At 48.5% G+C, this 20,739-nt stretch overlaps 3 protein-coding genes across 3 annotated transcripts; 1 reads left to right on the top strand and 2 right to left on the bottom strand.

Moving 5' to 3' along the window:
- Positions 1-13,568: 13,568 nt before the first annotated feature.
- On the bottom strand, positions 13,569-14,245 carry UCRPA7_3445 (putative amidohydrolase protein; the record flags this gene model as incomplete). Its single annotated transcript, XM_007916010.1, has 2 exons — positions 13,569-13,817; positions 13,874-14,245. The coding sequence occupies 2 exons, from the start codon at positions 14,243-14,245 to the stop codon at positions 13,569-13,571; spliced, it is 621 nt and encodes a 206-aa protein (XP_007914201.1).
- Positions 14,246-16,897: 2,652 nt separating this feature from the next.
- On the top strand, positions 16,898-18,073 carry UCRPA7_3444 (putative oxidoreductase protein; the record flags this gene model as incomplete). The annotated part of the gene is made up of 1 exon (XM_007916008.1): positions 16,898-18,073. One exon carries the CDS (start codon positions 16,898-16,900, stop codon positions 18,071-18,073), a length of 1,176 nt encoding a protein of 391 aa, XP_007914199.1.
- Positions 18,074-19,080: 1,007 nt separating this feature from the next.
- On the bottom strand, positions 19,081-19,443 carry UCRPA7_3443 (putative gnat family protein; the record flags this gene model as incomplete). The annotated part of the gene is made up of 1 exon (XM_007916009.1): positions 19,081-19,443. The coding sequence occupies one exon, from the start codon at positions 19,441-19,443 to the stop codon at positions 19,081-19,083; it is 363 nt and encodes a 120-aa protein (XP_007914200.1).
- Between the last annotated feature and the right edge of the window lie 1,296 nt (positions 19,444-20,739).

Here is a 20,739-nt window from a genome sequence, read left to right as displayed (position 1 = left end):
CGCCCCTACTCGCCAAATCTCGCGGTGGACGCCTCCTTAAATTCGACCGCCAAATCAATTGCTCGAGTTTATTTTAGGGTCTGAGACATCAAGGGCTTGTCTAGAAGCATATACCTCGCCTCGTCTCCCAGGGTTTTAGGTATTAAGGCATGCGCCTTCTTCGACCCCCATCACCACGTGTCAAGATTGGTGCAGCAAAGAGATAACAGGGGTTCTCATCAGTTGCGCACGGCCTCTCAGCTAGAGAGTCAGCTGATTTGGTTGCTGGATCTGGGTGCCCGTGATCTCGAAGTCTTTAACTTGCCACGCGAAGCACTTTTCACATTTCATGAGCGAGCCAGGCCTCTCGATCACAGATCGAAAGATGCACATGCTTATATCTCGATCCTTGTAATTCTTTATATCAACCCAGTCGTTTCTTCCTGACTCTAGCTTCTGAGACGATGCCACGATACTCAACCCCGCACTGAATTGGGACCAGCAGTACATCGACTGAAAAGACCGGGTCGGGCAGTATTTTCGAGTTGAAAGAGGTGATACATTGCTGAGATGTCTCTTGGACAGTCAAAAGAAGATAATGCTGCGAAGGAAATGCTTGATTCATCAAGATGGCCCCAGAATCGGATGATGACCCTGGAAGGTAGTGAAGTCTGGCGAATTGATCAGTCTGGTCAGACGGCAACTGATCTCTGCAATATGTGCCGGACAATTGATTTTGATTTTGTTCTCAACGAAAGGCTCGAGGATAACCGAGATGAGATCCCCATCGGATATCTGGATGAGATCATCGCCAAGGAGAACTGCCCATTCTGTCGTCTAGTTGTGCATTCCCTTGTCGTGTTCACCGGCTTGAACCCATTACCAACTACCATTGATGGAACGAGGGTCAAGTGTGACCTTCGCACCGTCATCGGCGCCTGGGAGCTACCCGTGCCATACCGAGCGACGGCGCAGAAGCCTCATCAGGCTATTCGGGTCGTAACTATACCTCCTTTACCGTCTTCACTGAGAGAACCACCGGTGAATCAAGAGTCGTTACGCAAGTGGATGAAGGCCGCAAGGCCGCTGGACACTCCAATTCCATGGGCCATGAGCTCCCTTGATGAATGTTTTGGGCATCTGTCGTTGATTTGGTCAACTGAAAAACAGAGCCGACCATCTGGTCCTGCTAAGATTGTTCAGCACTGGGTAGACTTCGGCCGCATCAGATCTTGGTTCAAGGAATGCGAGAAAAGAGGTTGCCCCATTCAAACTGCACCTGAACCCCCTTCTTTGCCTCAAAACTTCCGTCTCATTGACGTACAGAAGAGTTGTCTCGTCGAGCATAAATTTGCAATGACCGAGTATGTTGCGTTAAGTTACACATGGGGTCAGCTTAGGCGGCCCTTCATTCGTACACTGAAGTCCAATGTACAAGATCTGTCCCAAAAGGGTGCGCTACTTCCCGACAATCCTCTCCTTCCGCACACTATCCGAGATGCAATTATTGCCGTGCGAGCTATAGGCAAACAATATCTTTGGGTTGATTCATTGTGCATTGTCCAAGACGATGCAGATGATAAACAACAGCAAATCTCTCGCATGAATGATATTTACACGTTTGCTACCATAACAATTGTGTCAGCCCACGGATCAGATGCCGACGCCGGCTTACCTGGGGTTCCGCCTACGAGAAGAAGCGGCCAACTATCAGCCCAAGTCCAAGACTGGACTCTAGTCAACAGACTGGCAAGTCCTCTGGAAGCGCTCGAAAATGCCTGGTGGAACTCAAGAGCTTGGACATATCAGGAAGCTGCACTATCCCGGCGGCTTCTAGTGTTCTCAGAATCTCAAGTTCATCTTGTCTGTCGTGATCATGCTCCATGCTCTGAGGAATGTCGCGATGTGGGGTTCTCATACGGTGTCAGCGTGCTCTCCTTGTCATTGAATATCGGGCTGACTTCCTTTGATAACTACATTAATGCGGTTGCAAGCTATACTGCTCGGAGTCTATCTTACGAGTCTGATGCCTTGGATGCCTTTTGTGGCGTCGCAGCATCTCTGAGCGATTCACTCCGGAGCAACTTCTGCTTCAACCTCCCCGATGGATATTTTGATCATGCTATACTATGGCATCCCAAACACACGTTGCGTCGACGTACAGATGCTAATGGAAAGCCACTGTTCCCATCCTGGGCTTGGACAGCTTGGTCTGGGGAGATATTATACGACTATCCCCACCGACTATCGTCAAGGCTATTGTTTCAGGCTCACACAGACATCGATAAAATGCTTTCCGGTAAGCCGAAATTCAACAGTGAAGATATTCTGCCTTCTAAAGACTGGAATGAATGGAAAGATTGGACAAGACTGGATCGAAGCGGGTATTGGAGAAATTTGAAAATAAGGTCCGACTATCTACATCTCCATCCACTCCAGTCAGAAGGTGAACGACATGTATTCCCTCTCTTGTATGACCCAGAAACTGGGCACACGCAATTCTGGACACAGTTCGCTCTCTTCAAGCTAGCAATGCAACCCTTGCCCGAAGACTTTGCCTTTGATAACCTGATGGATCATGAGTACTCAGTCTCTATGTTCTCTTTTAAATTTGGATGCTGGCTATCGATTGTAAACGCAGCTGGCGGGGTCGTTGGTTGCGTGAACTTAAATACGACATTTGAGTGCATCGCTATCGACAAGCTCCAGCCATTGATTCTTCTGTCAAGAACTGTCGGCGAGAGGGGAGGAATATATGGGCCTGAGGACTACGGATTTGCCCCACGAGACTTTGAGCCTGACATCCCCTGGGATCAGCGCCAGTTCGATTACGATCAGATATCCATGAAGATTCCAGAAGTGCAATCAGAGTCTCACAAAATAGACAACGAAAACTGGAATATTTACAATGTGATGCTTCTGGACACAGTGGAGGGCGTATCCTCGAGACGAGGTGTCGGAAAGATGTGGATGAAGGATTTCCATCAAGCGCATCCACGGCGAATACAAATCACCTTAGGATGAGAATAAAAGGCCATCAAAATAGAGTCCGGCAGAAGCTCATTCGAAATGATCCACATGCTTAGCAAAGCCCCCTCCCTCATGTACATACTTTGAATCGCTTGGTCGAACCGATACGAGCTATATTGACTGGGACCATGCGAGCTAGTTGAGTCCGAGACAGCTGAGATATAGATCGCACGAGGCTCCATGCAGGGCTCCGTTCAGCGGGTAGATCAGATTGACGACATTGTCATCCGCAGTCCTGAAATGCACATCGAGTTATTAGAAGACAGTATAGCTCGATGTGCCTCGTAAAGTGTTAGCCAATCAAATCTTCTCATGTGGTTTTTGCACTTAGCATTAGTTCCATCCTACGACGGCATGGTTCAGACCCACCCTCATCTTCTACAAGTCCACAGCTATTGAAATCCAAAAAAAAGAATACCAAAATCATGCCTGAAGTGGTAATATTTTAATAAGTGAAACGTTCAAAGATTCGTTCGAAAAGACAACTTGAAGCAATGATTACAACCTTCTGGGCATTGCCAATGGCCTTATATTGTCTAGAATAGGAGCTGGATCTCGCAAGGAACGTTTATTTAGTTGTTTTATTGACCATAATAGCCAGGACCACCCCTATCCATCAATGCATCCAAGATCTTGGTTCTGATAGACGGTTCTCTGGCCGGATCACTCGGGCATGTAGCGAGCCTCAAATAGGCTAGATCATTATGACATTTAATTTTGGACTGCAATGAGTCCTTCTCTTTATAGAATCGTATGCATCTCTTGTACCCAGCCTAGAGTACCGCCTCTTCTTGCCTTACCATAAGTCCGATCCAAAGGTCCGATATCATGGCGTGGTCAAGATCTTTTTTGATGGCCCCAGCTATGACTTAAGCCCCTGGCCTGACCAGCTGGATAAACCTCAGTTTATATTATCTCCTATCTCTGCACCGCCTTTTCCATTTTCTAAAGCCCTTGTTTCACCACTTGATAGGTCATTAATACAATGAAGGCTATCGTCATCAAAGAGCGTGGCGTCGCTGCTCTTGTCGACATTAAAGAACAGGGTATGCGTCCCGACTACGTCAAAGTCAAAACCATCGCGCTGGCTGTCAACCCAACAGATCTGACCCATACGGATGGGGTAGGCCTTGTTGGAGGGATTCTTGGATGCGACTTCTCTGGAATTGTTCAAGAGGTTGGGGAAGATTGCACGTCCGATATCAAGAAAGGTGATGCTGTCTATGGCGTGTCTCATGGAGCCAATCTTGTAAGTTTGCTTATCGGCATGCCTACACGCACATCTTGACCTATTTCCAGAACTGTGATGAGGATGGAGCATTTGCAGAATATGCCATGGCTAGAGACGGCCATGTTGCCAAGATTCCAGCAGGTATGACATTTGAAGAGACATCTACACTCGGCGTCGGCATCACCAGCGTCGGGCAGACCCTTTACATGACCTTGGAGCTGCCACTCCCCGGGGAGAAGCCTCTTGGCCCTTCTCCATTTATTCTGATATATGGAGGAAGCACATCAACAGGGACGCTAGCAATACAATATGCGAAGCTGTACGAGCCAATCTCGATCCTGGCCCTGCATCCCCCTTCGACTAATAACATTGCAGATCCGGATTCACTGTTGTCACTACTGCAAGTTCATGCAACTTTGAGCTTGTGAAATCCAGGGGTGCGGACGCGGTATTCGACTATCACGACGCAGATTGTGCACAGAAGATCAAAGATTATACTGGTGGCTCGTTTCACTATATCCTCGACTGCATCTCGACAGAAAACAGCTACAAGATCATTGCAGAGGCATTGCCTACTACCATCAATGCACCAGTGCGCATGGTCACCCTCCTACCAACAGATGCCTGGCCAAGAAAAGATATCAAACCGGCGACGATCCTCGCATACACTACTATAGGTCACGCATTCACCAAGTTTGGGATAAACTTCCCTGCAATGGCGTCTCACTTTGAGTTTGGAGTTATGTTTTGGAAGTTGAGCCAGCAGCTCTTAGCATCTGGCCAAATCAAACCACACCCGGTGGCTCTGCGCAGCGGTGGGCTGAACGGGATTCCTAATGGGTAAGAACTTCCTATCTCCATGTCAAAAAACGCATTCTGACAGGAACAGACTCGCAGAATATGCCAATTCCCAAGTCCGAGGTTTTAAGTTGGTGTATAAAGTGTCTGAAACTACTGAAACTGTGCAAAATAGTATGTTAGCTGGCAAAGGACAGAAGATAGGATTAAATTGGTAGACAACTGGTCGATACCGAGATAGGATATCCTGAACCACGTCGAGCACTTCAGAGTTGAATCCACCAAAGCGTCATAACTTCATACTGTCCAAATGCTAGAAGCCATCTCCAAGGTTAATGATCTTTGCGGAAGCATATGTCCAACTATCTGACTGCGATTTTGTAAGCTTTCAAAGCAGTAGCTCCAGTCTTGCAAATGGCGAATAAAGAAATGAACTCTCATATGCATCCCAGACTGCAGCTCCAGGTGAGGGCTACTCAAATATTTAATGGTCTGTCCGGGAAAAATAACGGGACTTCCATGCAGCCCATGATGCGATGATACGTACATGTATGTACATGCCTCTGTGAGCCCACACGCTAGTGGCTTCGATGAAAGGCGTGCGTTGTGAGTCCTCTGACTAACAATCTGACCGCCGGTTTCGCTTCGGCATGTGAGACAAAAACGCCGAGAGGGCCACTTGCGATCCACAATCAACTTCATGCGATTATCGGCGAAGCAGCAAAAATCACCGACCACCAGGAGAACCGCGGAATCCAGGGCCAAATGACAGCATAGTGATTTAATAGGCTCAGTGAGGACGTTTCTAGGACAATATGAGCAAGCGTGTAGCAAAGAGAGGGACCCAGGAAACGACCACCCATAGCAGAGACAGTCCTATCTTCAAGCCCAGGACAAAATCGACCGCGTAGGCGTTATATCCGTCCCCTCGCCGCCTGGTGCACGCCATACGAGAATGCAATTAATCCATCTCTAGGTGTCAAAGGTGTCATGCTCGGAAGGTCAAATGCTCAGGTGGACTGCCCTGTGAGGGTTGTGTGCAAGCACGCTGTACGAAGGACTGCACTTATCCACAACGGGATCGTCAGGTTCGAGTAAACCAGAGGTTCGTCACTCATATTTCAGACCTAACTGCATATACTACCTACAATTTATTCATAAGCATTCTATCTTAGCTATATCGATAATCTCCTGGCTGAAAACGAGCAACTGCGACGAAGTCCTAGTCAGGCCGGCGACCGTGAAGTACAGCCTGCAACTACCTCCGCTTCCCACTCTACTCACGACGTTACCAATAATGAGCGGAGCGAAGGTCCTGTTCATAACCCATTATTTGAGGATCGGCCATGGTTCCTTCGTATCAACACTTCAGACGCTCCTGCGTTGATTGGAGAAGCAGCTGATGCCGCGTTCGCCACAAGATTTCGACAGGTACTAGAGAATACGCGACTAAATCACATCCCTCGAGTTAACTATCCATCTGATGATACAATCCTCTCGCTATCAAGTTCCCGGTCGATATCAGTCCCCTCCCCGGGAAAGGCACGGTTCCTAATCAAGACTGCTCTGGCCGCCATTGCTGGTCGTTATCATATGGTTCTAAAAAGTGCCGTAGTAAACGGCCTAGAAAAGTTCTTGCAAGATCCCGGAGGCTGTGGCTTTTTCTTGTCTTGCAAGATGTGGGCTCTCTTCGCTCTCGGTGAGCTCTACTCTACACGGTCAGTGTCCTCTGCCCTCGCCTTTCCTGGTTTGGCATACTTCGCCCAAGCCACCAGGGTAACGCAGGCACTCCAAGAGCGGCCTTCAATTGATTCGATCGAAGTTCTTCTCCTTCTGGTATTACAATACTCTTCTAACATTACTTGGCTTAACTGATCTTGACACAGTGCCTGTACGCTCTGGCCTCAAACAGGAGACACTCAGCATACTGCTTCGCTGGATCCGCGGTGCGCTTTGGGGTTATTCTGGGTCTTCATCTCAATATTCCCGAGGCTCAATTGAATGATCGTGTGATGAGAGAGCATCGAAACCGTATATGGTGGACAGCCTACATATTTGATCAATTCATGGCATCTAGACTCGGCCAATCTGCCTCAATACAGGATTGTAACATTCAGGTCGATCTCCCATCCAGCGTTGGCTTACCTGATGGTACACAAGGAGACTTCGCGGATGTAGAGTCACTCATTGCACATACCAAACTGGCTGAGTTGGCAGGACAGGTTACCCAGTCTCTTTACGGAAGAAGGACTCAAAAGGATCCGTTTTCTCAACGAGTCCAACAAGCCCTGAAGAAATTGCAAGGCTGGGTGCGAAACCTGCCAGACATACTTCAATTTGAGATAAGCCAGTCATCGCATCCGGTATCACCCCAAATCCGCTATCTACACCTCACTTTTAATCAGGTATGATCATGCATTCTGTGGAAGCCTCATAGATACTGAAAATAGTAGTGTATGGTTCTTGCAACGCGACCAGTGCTTCTCTACGTTCTATCTACAAAGTTGCAGGCAGAGCGGGACCCGAATCTTCGACTACAGGCCGAAGTTCCGGAAGACGTTCAAGCCCTCGCTGAGGCTTGTATTCGATGCTCTCGGCACTCCTACTCACTCCTCATGGAGTGTTGGATAGACGGCTCATTTTCCACTTTCGACTACTTCAATACCCAGTACTTATTCTCCGCTGCCACAGTTCTTGCAATATCAGCCCTTTTGGGAGGAGCGCGGTCTTCTAAAGACAAGGAAGACTTTGAGCTAGCGACCCAGCTGTTAGCCGATCTCAAGCAAAACGGCAGTTTTACAGCGACTGAATTCTGTCAGCACATAGTAGCCATCAAGAACAGCATGAGCACAGTTCCCTCATGGCATCAAGACCACGCACAATTGAGCAATGTACCGGCGTCTTCAGGTCAATCCGAAATCGCTTACCAACTTACCGATCTATCGTACCCTGACTCACTTATGACTGCCGAGATGGCCCTTGCAGAGCCTTCTGTTCAAGCTTTCTTATCTCAGACCGATCCAAGTCTCCAACACATGGACTTATCTATGGTCGATGATGGTCTTGGGAGTTTCTACTGGCCTGACGGGTCGATGTAGACGTGAGTAGCAATTACTACAAATGCTTTAGTCTGTAATCAGCTGGGAACACGGCAAATTGCCCGCAGAAATTACTTCAGACCATATCCACCACTCTGTAGACTGCTTAAAATCGTAGGGCAGTTTCGACGATTGGCTTGCTTGAATAAATAAAGGCCAACGTTTTGCAATCAGTACGGGAATACCACGGGGGATGCAAATTCGGCGCCTAGTTCACTTATGCCGGCCTAAAATGCAACTGTGGGGCGTAGATCCCCATTGTTTCGGCGCGCAAGGCCGAGATTCGGTCCCTGGCTTCTACACTTTCTTGGTGAACTTTTCTTAAAAGACCAGTGATCAACTTAAGAGACACAATCATGTCCTTTAGTGCTTTCCATTCGACTGCACAAACATGGAAGTCAAGCAAGAACCAGTCGTTGGCTCGCCGCCTCAACAACTACTCTTCATAGCACCGCCAAGTGGACACGATGATACCAGATACGTGCTGCCAACATGGCGCAGATATACCGTTCTCTTTGTGATTAGCTGGATGGCTCTGTCCATAACATGGTCAAGTACCTCTTTGTTTGTGGCAACAAACGAGATCTCCGCAGATTTCAACACAACACCGACCACACTGAACATCATCAACGCGGCGATGTTGCTGCTCATGGGTTCTTCTTCCCTGATGTGGGTGCCGCTGGGTCGTATATGGGGCCGAGAGCGGAGTTACACAGCGGCAATCGTTATTCTGCTCGGAGCCTCCATCGGGACTGCGCTGGCCCCGAACACGGCGGTTTTCACTTTGATGAGACTTCTTGGAGGGGTTCCAGGGACATACTTCATGGTTGCGGGCCAGACGATTTTGACAGATATATTTCCTCCGGTACGTCAATGCCAGAGCTGATCATGGCGGATTGATAGTCATGACATGCACTAACTATTTGACGGCACAAGACCGCCAGAGGACGTGCCAATGGCTTGTTTATGACGGGATCGGTCTCGGGGCCGGCAGTAGGTACGTATGCTGTTAATTGCGCTGAAACCCATTCGTATGGGCCGGATCACTAACGTCTCTTCTTGGCTCAGGACCGTGCATATCTGGCGTTATTGTCACGTTCACACACTGGAGAGTCATTTACTGGGTGCAGACTGGCATGACTTGTTTAGGCCTGGTCCTAACCCTGTCATTTGTTTTGACCTTGCCGAAGACGAAAGACAAACTTTTCGATTTTAGATCCGGCCACGACATAGGGCGTCAGCTTCGAGATCTGGCCGCAATGTTCGATCCCCGAGGAACACTCAAGCAATTCCTAGTTCTCAAGATATTCCTGGCGGTAGGCATCTCGCCTCTTCGAGAATTTATGTGGTTGGCGTTTACTAAAGGCTGTCTAGCATCTTGTCTGTGGGTTCTTGGCAGTAACACAGTATGGGCTTCTTGCATCTGTGCGAGAGATTATTAATCCTCGATTCCACCTCAGTACTCCTCTAGTGAGCGGGCTTTTCTACATAGCTCCCGGCGTCGGATTCATATGCGGTAGTATCGTAGGAGGACAGCTGTCAGACCGCACTGTCAAGCGCTACATTGTCAAACGCGATGGAGTGCGCATCCCAAAGGACCGCTTGAACAGTGGTCTGGTTGGCTTGCTGTTTATTCTTCCTGCCTCGATGTTGATCTTCGGCTGGACTCTGCAAAAGGGTGTTGGAGGCTTGGCGTTGCTCATTGTCAGCGCATTCTGGATTGGGGTTGGGCTGGTAAGCAATTCTCCCAAGCACTATGCTTTCATAACAATTCAGGGGTCTAACGAGAGCTTCCATAGATGGGCACCTTCAACGCCCTCAACACGTACGCAGCTGGTGAGTGGATTCATGTCTCTTCTTGCGTCTCATTTGTCTTTTAGTGCTGATTGGTATCTCAAAGAGGTTTCGCCGACTCATCGGTCGGAAGTCATTGGCGCCAAGTATATCATGCAATATCTATTCAGCGCAGCCAGTACAGCTGCGGTGATTCCGTTGATTCACGCCATCGGAGTAGGAGCCGTGTTTACAATATGTATGTTATCTTCATCAACGGCTCGTCTACTACATTCTCGCTCTAAACTGACTTGGCTAGTTGTTGTCTTGGACATACTTGGCGGGATCTTCGTGATCTTTATTGTAAGATACATGCAAGAGGAAGATACCATCAGTCGGCCATCTTTAGGCTAAGGGTTTTGGGGTATGATAAGGATAATGACAGCATTTCTATGGACTCGTCACATCCAGCTGTACAACTGGCATGCTTCCTTTGACGCAGGCGATTTCGATCTAATTTCGTGCAGCTGGGATTTTTTCCAGAGAACGGCCAGCCATGATGACATGTGAGGTCTGTGTTGAACTAGCAAAGACCTTCGAAGTAGCAAATCCTACGCCTAAAGTGGCTCCTGATTTCCTAGTGAATATACCATAGTTTGTAAGAGAAAAGAGGCCAACCAGTGACGAGGAGGATCGTAGGAGCCATAGCAAAAGACTTGGACCGCTACCGTTCTCCCCATATGCAACTTCAGAGTTCATTGGAAACAGTTGATTGAGTTCTCTGAGATCCAACAGCTATTTATGCGTTTTATATGAGAACATTTTGGTGGATTTTCAGGTGGAGATAAGCATGGATAGATACCAGAAGGAAACACACGGATTTGAGGATTCGACAAGAGAGATTTCCTAGCTCTTGCAACGCAATATCACCCTGAGAGAACATTCTAGTTCCCCAATGGCAGGAGCGAGATCACCCTGTACGAAGACAGACTTCCGGACTTTCAAGGAATTTTCATGATCATCAGCACCGAGGTCGGCAAAAGCTGGTCAGTTACATCCTGGAATATTTTCAACTGTAAGACTCATTTTCAAAGTCACATTATATAAGACGCGGCACCTGGCCATCAGGGTGAATAGCTGCTTTGCATCAATCTGATGCAGCTCTAGGCTAGTTTGTTGGGGATGAGTCAGAAGGCAGGACCCGATGTTAGTGTTACCGATCGCTTAATGCCGCGCTTACACGTCTTTTCCTTTCAGCGGCGAAGCGCCTCCCTAACATTTTTGTCTCTTACCAAACCTACCACCCACTTCTTTCAGCCCCATGATCATTTCATGCCTAGCAATGTCGTTCCAGTCAAACTTCGAATTTGTCCTGGAAACGGGGTCGGCTAAGTCAAGGAAGCGTGCAGTGGTCAGGAGTCATGCTCAGCGCCAGGCTTGGCAGAGACGTCGTGCAGATGCGATAGCCAGATTGTGCCCAACAAGGATCACGCGGCGCCTTCCAACGATACGGTGCTCTTCTCGTGAACGAAGCCCGTTGAAAAGAAAAGACGGCCCTGAGTCGCTGGATGAGGCTATTATGACGCTGTCGATGCCAGGAATTGGTCAAGGCAATGGCGATCCGTTTGCTGCAGCCGCTGTCCCTATCGACGCAGTTCTCCATGGATATATTGTCTTCTTTGCCACTTCGATGTGGCGTTCTCACTCCGAGGATTGCCAACCCGATCGATTCCTACGGACTTTTGGTGCCTTGGCCGTCCAAGACGAGGGGTTACTGTACGCTATAGCAGCCTCTGCTGCAGTGAGACAACAATCGATCAGTCGGGCCCTGCCTCTGAGCACCGGCACAGCCCTATCTGATCAACCTCGGCTGTTGTATACTTCCCTGACATCGGCGAGAATACGGAAAAGACTAGAAAACTTCACCGTTGACTCGAATTGCGAGGTCACTCTGGGACTTATCTCATACTTGGCCATGTTTGAGGCGGTCGATTTGGGCAGGCTGGATCGTGCCTTGATGCATCTGTCAGCGATACGGCAAGTACTCGAAATGAGAGGTGGAAGCGACGGGATCTCGTGGTTATGGTATGAACGAATACTCGCTGCAGACGTTAAGACCGCCTGTGTGGGATTGACAATGCCACTTCTGCCTATTCTCAGCACAGATCATTCGACACAACGAGTTAGAAGCTGTGTAGGTACCGCTCACCGGTCATCATTGTCCTACTTTGAGACACATTCTTCCATGCTGGGCATCTCCCCATTCTGTCAACAAATATTCGAGAAGATCTACGACCTCGCCTTGTACACTCGGGCCCCAGATCAATCTAACTTCGACAAACCGGAGGGTTCCTGCCTATTTCTCTACCAGAGACTTGCTCTAGAACAAGAACTTCTCTGTCATTTAGCCATGGAGCTGCCTGAGAAGAATCCATCTGAAGCTTGTGTCTACATTGGGCTCTTGATTTTCATCAACACAGCATTCTGGATAAACTTCGACAGCTCCTGTGCCATTTTGACTAATTTGTCATATCATTTGAGACAGAGGTGGTCACAAACCGATGACTTGCTCCATGGCCACAATCTTGGACACCGTCGGCTCCTTCTTTGGCTACTCTTCCTTGGCGCACATGCGTCTCGAAATACTGGGACTTTCACCTGGTTTCTCCAGCAGCTCCAGGTCATTGCGCAAGTTCTTTCCATTGGAAGTAAAGTAGAGCTGGAAGAAGCACTGGCAGACTTCATTTACATCCAAGGTCCATATCGCAAGACCTTACATGAGCTGTCGACGGAGGCTTTTATACATCAAGAGCCGCTGAAGGTATAAAGTTGCTAACACTTTGTACAAGTGGCCACTTTCCCCACACGTCTTCTGTCTTCCCCGCTCGTTTGACAACCTCATGTCCAAGTCGATCAGCCCTTTTACAAATCTCATCCTCGTTCATGGTAAGTAACGTCCCATGCTGCACAATAATCTGCCCGTCAACCACGACTGTGTCCACATCGCTACCTGTAGCGCTATAAACCACCGCACTAACAGGCGAATACCAAGGCTTCATCCGCACGCTTTCAGTATTTATTGCTACAAAATCTGCTTTCTTTCCAATTTCCAGGCTACCGATACTGCTCTCTAGGCCAAGGGCTCTAGCACCATTGATCGTTGCCATCTCAAGCACATCTTCTGCTGGGACTGCCTTTGGATCGAACGAGACAGCCTTGTGAAGTATGCTAGCGAGCTTCATCTCTTGGAACATGTCATTAGAATTGTTACAAGGCGCACCGTCTGTTCCGAGACCAATGTTCACTCCTGCTTTCTGCATATCTCGAACTCTGCAGATTCCAGACGCGAGTTTGCAATTCGACGTGGGGCAGTGAGCGACGTGTGTACCAGTCTCGGCCAACTTCTTGATATCAGAATCGTCGAGGTGAACCATGTGCACCAAGACTGTTTGGGGCCCTAACAAACCGACATCTTCGCAATATGAAGTCGGAGTATGGGACACGGACTCATGAAAGGCTCTATCGGCTTTGACCTCCGCGCAGTGCATTGTGATAGGAATTCCTTTTGCTTTTGAGATTGCAGACATCTCTAGATACAGTTCTTCGGTGACACTTTCATCAGTCAGCAGTTGAGTCTCAATTAAATCAAGAGCAGCATATTACCCGCCAGGAGGTCGTGGGGCAAACCACACCCGAATTCTGTCATTGGCTGCGCCGTTCCACTTCTCCCACATCTTTATGGCTCCTCCGAGGGATTGTTCCTTGGTTTCGATCATGCCGGGGTGCATCGACCATTGGGAGTTATTTGCATAACGTGCAATGTCCATTACAATCTTGCCAAGGCACCCTCGAATGCCAGACTTCTCAACAACATCGCAGAGATTATTGAAATTATACCTATCGGCAAACTGCAAAGAATTCATTATCAGACTTTGAGGATTCTTCACGCAAGCAAGCCACTCACCATGCTTTCGAGAAAACAAGTGGTCCCAGTCTTCAGCATCTCCGCGATACTGATTTCTACAGATGCTCTGGCATCTTCCTCTGTGTAATTGCCTTGGAATACCCAAATACGCTCGCAAAGCCAGGAGACAAGTTCAAGGTCATCGGCTGCACCTCGAATCAGTGTCTGGGCCGTGTGCATATGGGTTGAAACGAGACCAGGAATGATGATGTGTCCGGAAAGAGACTTCTGCTGAACAGTGGGATAAAGACCCTTCATCACATCTGAGTTGCCAATGTCAGCAATAATGTTGTTTTGAACAAGTATGGCACCGTCAAGGAGGATCTCCCGTTTCTCGTTGACGGTGATGATTGTGGCGTCGGTGAAGAGCATTTTTGGGGCGAATTCTATAGGCGAGATCAACATTAAGCATTTGACGAAGACAAGTTTCGACTTGACTCAGACAAAAGCTGAAAGAGCGCATTGGGTGAGAGTATTTATCATACATCGTGAATCAGTAGCGTGGTGTAAGCATCTCATCATCTTGGTCATTCTATCGCGGAGGTCCCCGCCTCTCAGCTCTTGAGGATGATCTGACTGATCACAATCCATGCATAGGACTGAGATAGATTTCAAATATTGTGTTGGTGATACACTCAAGAATTGGATCGGCAAATGTCCAAAGTAGTCTAACCCGAAATTGATAATTCATCGCGCTTCGTGATTGGCCAAGTCGCATCATCCGAAGACAGTTGGGCAAGGGGATACTGGCTCGACCAGATTCATGAAGGACGTCTCCCTGACAATGACATTGATTCGACATTCTGAAATTCGATTTGCTCGTATTCAGGAGAATACGGAACTGCATTTCTTAGGTATGCCAAGACCTCTACGCTCATCTCTATGACATCAACAGATATGAGAGCAAGGTTCTTACTGACGTAAGCGATTCGTCGACGATTGAAAGTCTGACAATATTTCACTCTCCTTGCTCTAACATTTCTCATCATCGAGTCGTCTTGGTTATACAAGACCCAGACAGCTTATTTCAAATCGATCTCGATGGAGCAGCCTGCAACTCAAAGTGCGTTTTCGGGGACATTTGTATTCTGTCATACCCCGACACTCATTTCGATTTTCCAAGGTGTTATGCTAGTCGATCGTGATGGTGCCATCGTACGCGTGGTTAAAGTTGAGAATTCAGATGTGCTGTCAGTGGATATGACTATTCAAGAGATGGGCTGGTCCCTTGGTGATACGTCAATCTTCAACGCAGCCGACAATGAATTTTTCTTTCCAGGGTTCATAGGTAAGAATTTCAACGTATTTCAGCACACCAAGTGATTTGACATTACATTAGATACGCACATACACGCCCCACAGTTTCCAAATTCTGGTATCTTTGGCAAAACCACACTCCTTGAATGGCTCAAGACATACACCTACCCTCTAGAGACTTCGCTTTCGGACATAGCCAAGGCAAGGAAGGTATACGATGCTTGCGTGTCTGCTACGATCGCGCATGGAACGACAACTGCAGCGTACTATGCAACAACACACGTTGAGTCGACAAATCTGTTGGCATCGATCTGCTCAGAAAAGGGTCAAAGAGCTCTCATTGGAAGGATCTGCATGGACCATCCAAGTGCATTAGTACCCTATTATCGCGACGCTGATGTACATCAATCAAAAGCCGACAGTACTGCCGTCATCGAGTATGTTAGGTCCCTAGATCCAACAGGTCAGCGCATTGCACCTATTCTTACGCCTAGGTCGGCGGCGTCTTGCACATCAGAACAGCTCGCAATGATTAGAGACATGGCAAATGACCCGACGTATCCACTACGCATTCAAACTCACCTTTCCGAAAACGTGTCGGAACTTGTCCTAGTACAAGAAATGTGGCCATCTCATAAGGACTACACTGCAGTTTACGATGCACATGGTCTTCTTACACCGCGTACTATCCTTGCACATGCAATCCACCTTGCGGAATCCGAGCGCGACGTTATTGCAGCTCGTGGAGCCAAAGTGTCACATTGCCCGGTGAGCAATTCAGCCCTAGCATCAGGAATGTGTCGTGTTAGACAATTAATGAACCATGGTATCGTTGTTGGTCTGGGCTCCGATGTGTCTGGGGGATACAGCCCAAGCATTCTAGAAGCAGCAAGGCATGCGTGCTTAGTAAGCCGTTTACTGAGCGCGCAGTTTGAGCAGAAGCAGTCGGTCTCTGGTATGTCAGAGGGTGAAGAAGTTGCTGAGGAGTCTGTCCCAAAGCTGGACAACGAGAGATTGACAGTCGAAGAAGCACTTTGGTTGGCTACGAGAGGTGGAGCTGATGTTGTCGGCTGGAAGGACAGGCTTGGTGCATTTGAAGTTGGCATGCAATTTGATGCCCAGCTCGTCGCATTCGATGCTCTTGATAGCGAGCACGAACCAAGCCGCGACCTTGGGAATTACAAAGTGTTTGGTTGGGAAAGTTGGGATGACCGACTTGCCAAATGGGTCTACTGTGGAGATGATCGAAATACATCCAGAGTATGGGTTGGAGGGCGACTTGTTCATCAGCGAACGAGTTAGTAAAGTCCCAAGATTATAGAGTACATGTATTCGATGCAGCATACTACCTGCCATTCATTTTCGAAATTGGTCCATTTAATACCCTTTCTGTAACTTCAATATATCGACTGCAATTTGTAACATGAACTAGCTCGCTACCCTAAAGAGCACCGTGGAGACTTGTTATGAAAACTATACCCAAAGAAGAGAAAAGAGAAGGAGATTTGATTGGCCGATTACCAGAAGCCTAGATCCCGTTTGTTGGGTCTTGATGTAGTGTAGTACGAAGCGGAGGCGATGTCAGATCGCACTACCCTCAATCGGACGGACCCGGCCATGACTCGAGGCCCACCACATCTAGAATTTAGCAGCTCATCAGACCCTAAACATCATCTCCAGCAGCCAACATCAAAAGCACTTCTTAGCCTGTATTACCACAGCTACACATCATTGCTCGAGACCTTCAGCTCAGCAAACTCGTGCGACATGCCTTTGGTAGAGCTTCCAAACGGTACTGTACCAGCAGCCGATGAGTCCGTCGATCTTCCTCTGTTTGACGTATCTCAAGAAACACCAGAACTAGGAAGGCAAATTGTCGAAGCCGCTGCCAGATGGGGCTTCTTGTGGATCGTCGCGGCCCCTGCTTCTGATGGAGACTCTGCTGCGAAAAGCGGCGACTACTTCCTCGACGAACAAACAGTCGATAATGCCTTCGACATATCTAAACGCTTTTTTAAGGAGGCACCTGCTTCTGAGAAGCAACAATGTGCAATCAAACACAACAGAGGCTACGTGGGTATGCACGTTGAGAATCTGGACCCCGAGAAGCACACCCGAGGTGATTTCAAGCAGGCTTTCAACCTTGCAGAGCCGGATCATACGACGGGCCACTGGCGTCAGCCTTTACCTTCAGAATTCCAGAAGGAAGACGCCACGCTGCGCGACTTTCATGCGCGTTGTCGAGGCCTAGCTACCCGCATCCTTCGTCTCATCGCTCTAGGTCTCTCCATCTCAGATGTCGACTGGCTGGCACGGACACACGAGGGGTCTCCAAATACGGCGCGATTTCTCTACTATCCAGCGCTGCCCCCTGACACAGATTACAATCCCGAAGCCGACATTGGAGCAGGCGCCCACTCGGACTATGGCAGCATCACACTCCTGTTCACACGACCTGGACAGCCGGGCCTCGAGATCCTAAGACCAGATCATCAGACGTGGGCGAGCGTGCCCGTATTTCCTCCAAACTATCACAGCGACAGCCTTCCACCCATTGTAGTCAATATTGGAGACCTTCTGAGCTACTGGACCAATGGCTTGTTGCGGTCGACTGTTCACCGTGTTGTATTGACTACCCCGGCCGCGTCCGATAAGGACCACCAGGGAGCATTGTCGAACGGCTTTTCAAATACGGAGACCGAAGTTGGTGCGGGATCAGATCGTTTCTCGATCGCCATATTTATCCAACCTGAGGACAGCACTAAACTCGTCTCCATTCCGTCGCCACTTGTTGAGGCCGAAGCATCTAGTTTTGCCAAGAAGGTTGTAGGTCACGGAGGAGGCGTGGTTGAGGCAGAAGGTATGGGAACATTGACAGCAGGTGATTATTTGAGCGGAAGATTGCAAGCAACCTATGGCAAAGTTTATGAAAGGGAAAAGTAGGATGGAGTCTGTGAAATAACGGCTGTTTCCGCGAAATACAACATGACTTGTACACAATTTGGTACCTATGTGCTTTTTTCTTTTTGCTCTTGATGACCTCGGACTGTGAATGGCGCTGCACTCAAAGACGCTAAAACTGCGATGCACTCAAGTGCTTGTCTGATATGCTAGATGTGACTGTAGCCAAGTCATCTTGTGCAAACGTGATCGTGGTATCAATGTACATAAAGTCACATTCAAGACAAGCAGCGTTATGGGAAGTTTTCTTCTGTCTATTTTGAATACTGCGAGAGCCTGAGTAGGAATAGTTCAGTACGATTTCTAAAGTGTGCCGGCCCTAATAGAAAGACAAGGTGATTGTATATACTTACTCGATCAAATTGCCGTCCGGATCTCTGACATATACACTACGGATGGTGCCATTTGCACCAGTCCTTGGCACCACCTTCCCGCCTTCCAGCACTTCTACTCCGTCCTTTCTGAATTCTTCAATCACATCTTCAAGGTTTGTGTCGGTCTGGATCAAGAAGCATAAATCCGCAGTTCCTGGGAGGGCGGTCAATGCCTTCGGCTCGAACTCTTTGCCTTTCTGATGTAGATTTATCTTCTGCGTGCCAAACTTGAGCGCCACACGCGGGGTTTGAGGATCAGCAGCCGAGACGAAGGTCTCGGCTTTCATGCCCAGATACCTGGAATACCATTGTGTCGTCGCCTGGACGCTGGCACAGGTGAGTACGAGATGATCCAATTTCTGAACTATGGCAAGAGGAGTACGCGACATCATGGGCACGAGGCAATGGTTGGTGAAAGGTCAGGTGGAGGAATTACCATTAGTTGGTCACACTTTAGTGCTGCACGATTACCTAACATTTGTCACGTTATCAGAACACGCAATGGCTCTCTAGATAGACGCTGTCTTGAATATATTCAACCATCACAGTGTTGGGAAAGCAACAGACGACTCATATGATGGGTGCCTGGAAAATGATATGAAATGGACAATCACATCATATCTCCTCTTTGACGGCCTTTGCATCAGCTTTAGCCTTCTGTATGTCCTCCCACTCGTCCTCGAGGATGGAGTATAGTAGCTGGTCGTGCCACTGTCGGTCATGCCATTTATAATGTCGCAGTCGTCCTTCTAGCCTGAAGCCAATCTTCTCATAGACCTTCTGCCCTCGGACATTGAATGAGATCGTGTTGAGGTACACACAGTGCATATTCGCAAAGCGGAATGCCCAGTCAACGGCCCACGTGATAGCCTCTGTTCCATACCCCTTATTCTGGAATTCTGGGGCAAGCGAGATTCCCAGCTCGCATCGGCGGTTGTGGTTGGCAGCCGATGCATAAGCTGGCACGTTCAACATCATCGTGCCGATCCTTTGCGAAGCTTGGTCTATACTCTCTGGTATAAGACAGATCAAAACGCCTAACATGGCGTTTTGATATCTTTGGTAGATATCTTCGTCCTTGGACTTGGTAGTCGGCCGCAGCAAAGCAGGGCTGGAGAGCGACTGGATAACAGAGTCATTGCGAAGAACGTCATGGATCCAGGCACCGTCGTCGGCTTGGACGCCTCGATAGAGAAGGCGCTCTGTGCGGAATTCATCTTTGAGGTTTTCCATGTCCACACGACAAAAGTGATAACATAACTTTGGAAACTCTCTTAAAGTGGATGTAACCCTGGCTGTTTGAGAAGTACGATGAGGTTCTGTGCCGCGTGTTGTTGTTGTACGATGGCAGTATGCGCTAGCCCCAGTTTATCTCGCCGTGCTGTTTCTGCCTCAATTGTCCGTAAGCATTTATGCAATTCCAGCCAATGACGGCCACAAGACAGGCCTGACATGATCCTTCAGATCCAGATAAACAGCGGCACAGGCTGACCAAAAGAAGCGACACAGCGCTTGAGGTTTCTAGTTCGCCCCGTCTGGCCGGTTCCTTCGGATAAGACATCTTGTGTCTTCCTCCGTCTGACATATCGGTGTCCGGAGATGGCCTAGTGCTAAGATCGGTACGGCGATGACGGTCACAGTCCTGTGCCGTCGCACAGCAAATCTAAACATAAGTAACTCGAAGTTTCCGTCCAGGGGACCTATCTTTGATCTTGGAATGGATAACACATCATGGATGGTTAAATGAAACTTGACACTGCTGACACTGTGTCACTGAGAGTGACTCGTGGCCCAGCTGTTGAACAATGGATGTACTATTTGTTCTATCATGCCAACTAAAGCTTTCTCCGCTCATGGAGGATGAAGCTTTCTATACCAAAATTCGTTGCGACAACTCCTGTAATCAGGCCCCATCTACGTATCATTCGTTTTCTGAATTGCGGTCGTTACCGCACAATAGCTGACAGTGTCGGGTTTCAATCAGGTATAGACCAGCGGGCGAAAGGAATGCAACGCCTACGTCGCAATGATACTTGATACCACATATAAAAGACTGGATGGCAGTTGACGACGGAATCAGGAGCGCTCTCGCGACATCGCTGAGATGGAATGAGAGGCCGATTCTGTCCGTAACAGCTCCGTGCCGGATTCCCACCCATGCTACGGCGCATGCCGGCATCCCGCTCATCTCGACGACATGGGTTCCCGGAAAATTGAATTCCATCCAACCACAAGAGCTCAATGTACCCAAATCCGATCGTGAGGCACGCCCCC

Source organism: Phaeoacremonium minimum, assembly GCF_000392275.1.
Source record: "Phaeoacremonium minimum UCRPA7 unplaced genomic scaffold PA7_03_scaffold_272, whole genome shotgun sequence".
Classification (NCBI taxonomy): Eukaryota; Fungi; Ascomycota; class Sordariomycetes; order Togniniales; family Togniniaceae; genus Phaeoacremonium; species Phaeoacremonium minimum.
The sequence above is the reverse complement of the archived record's forward strand: the minus strand, read 5'-3'. Positions and strand labels throughout refer to the sequence as shown.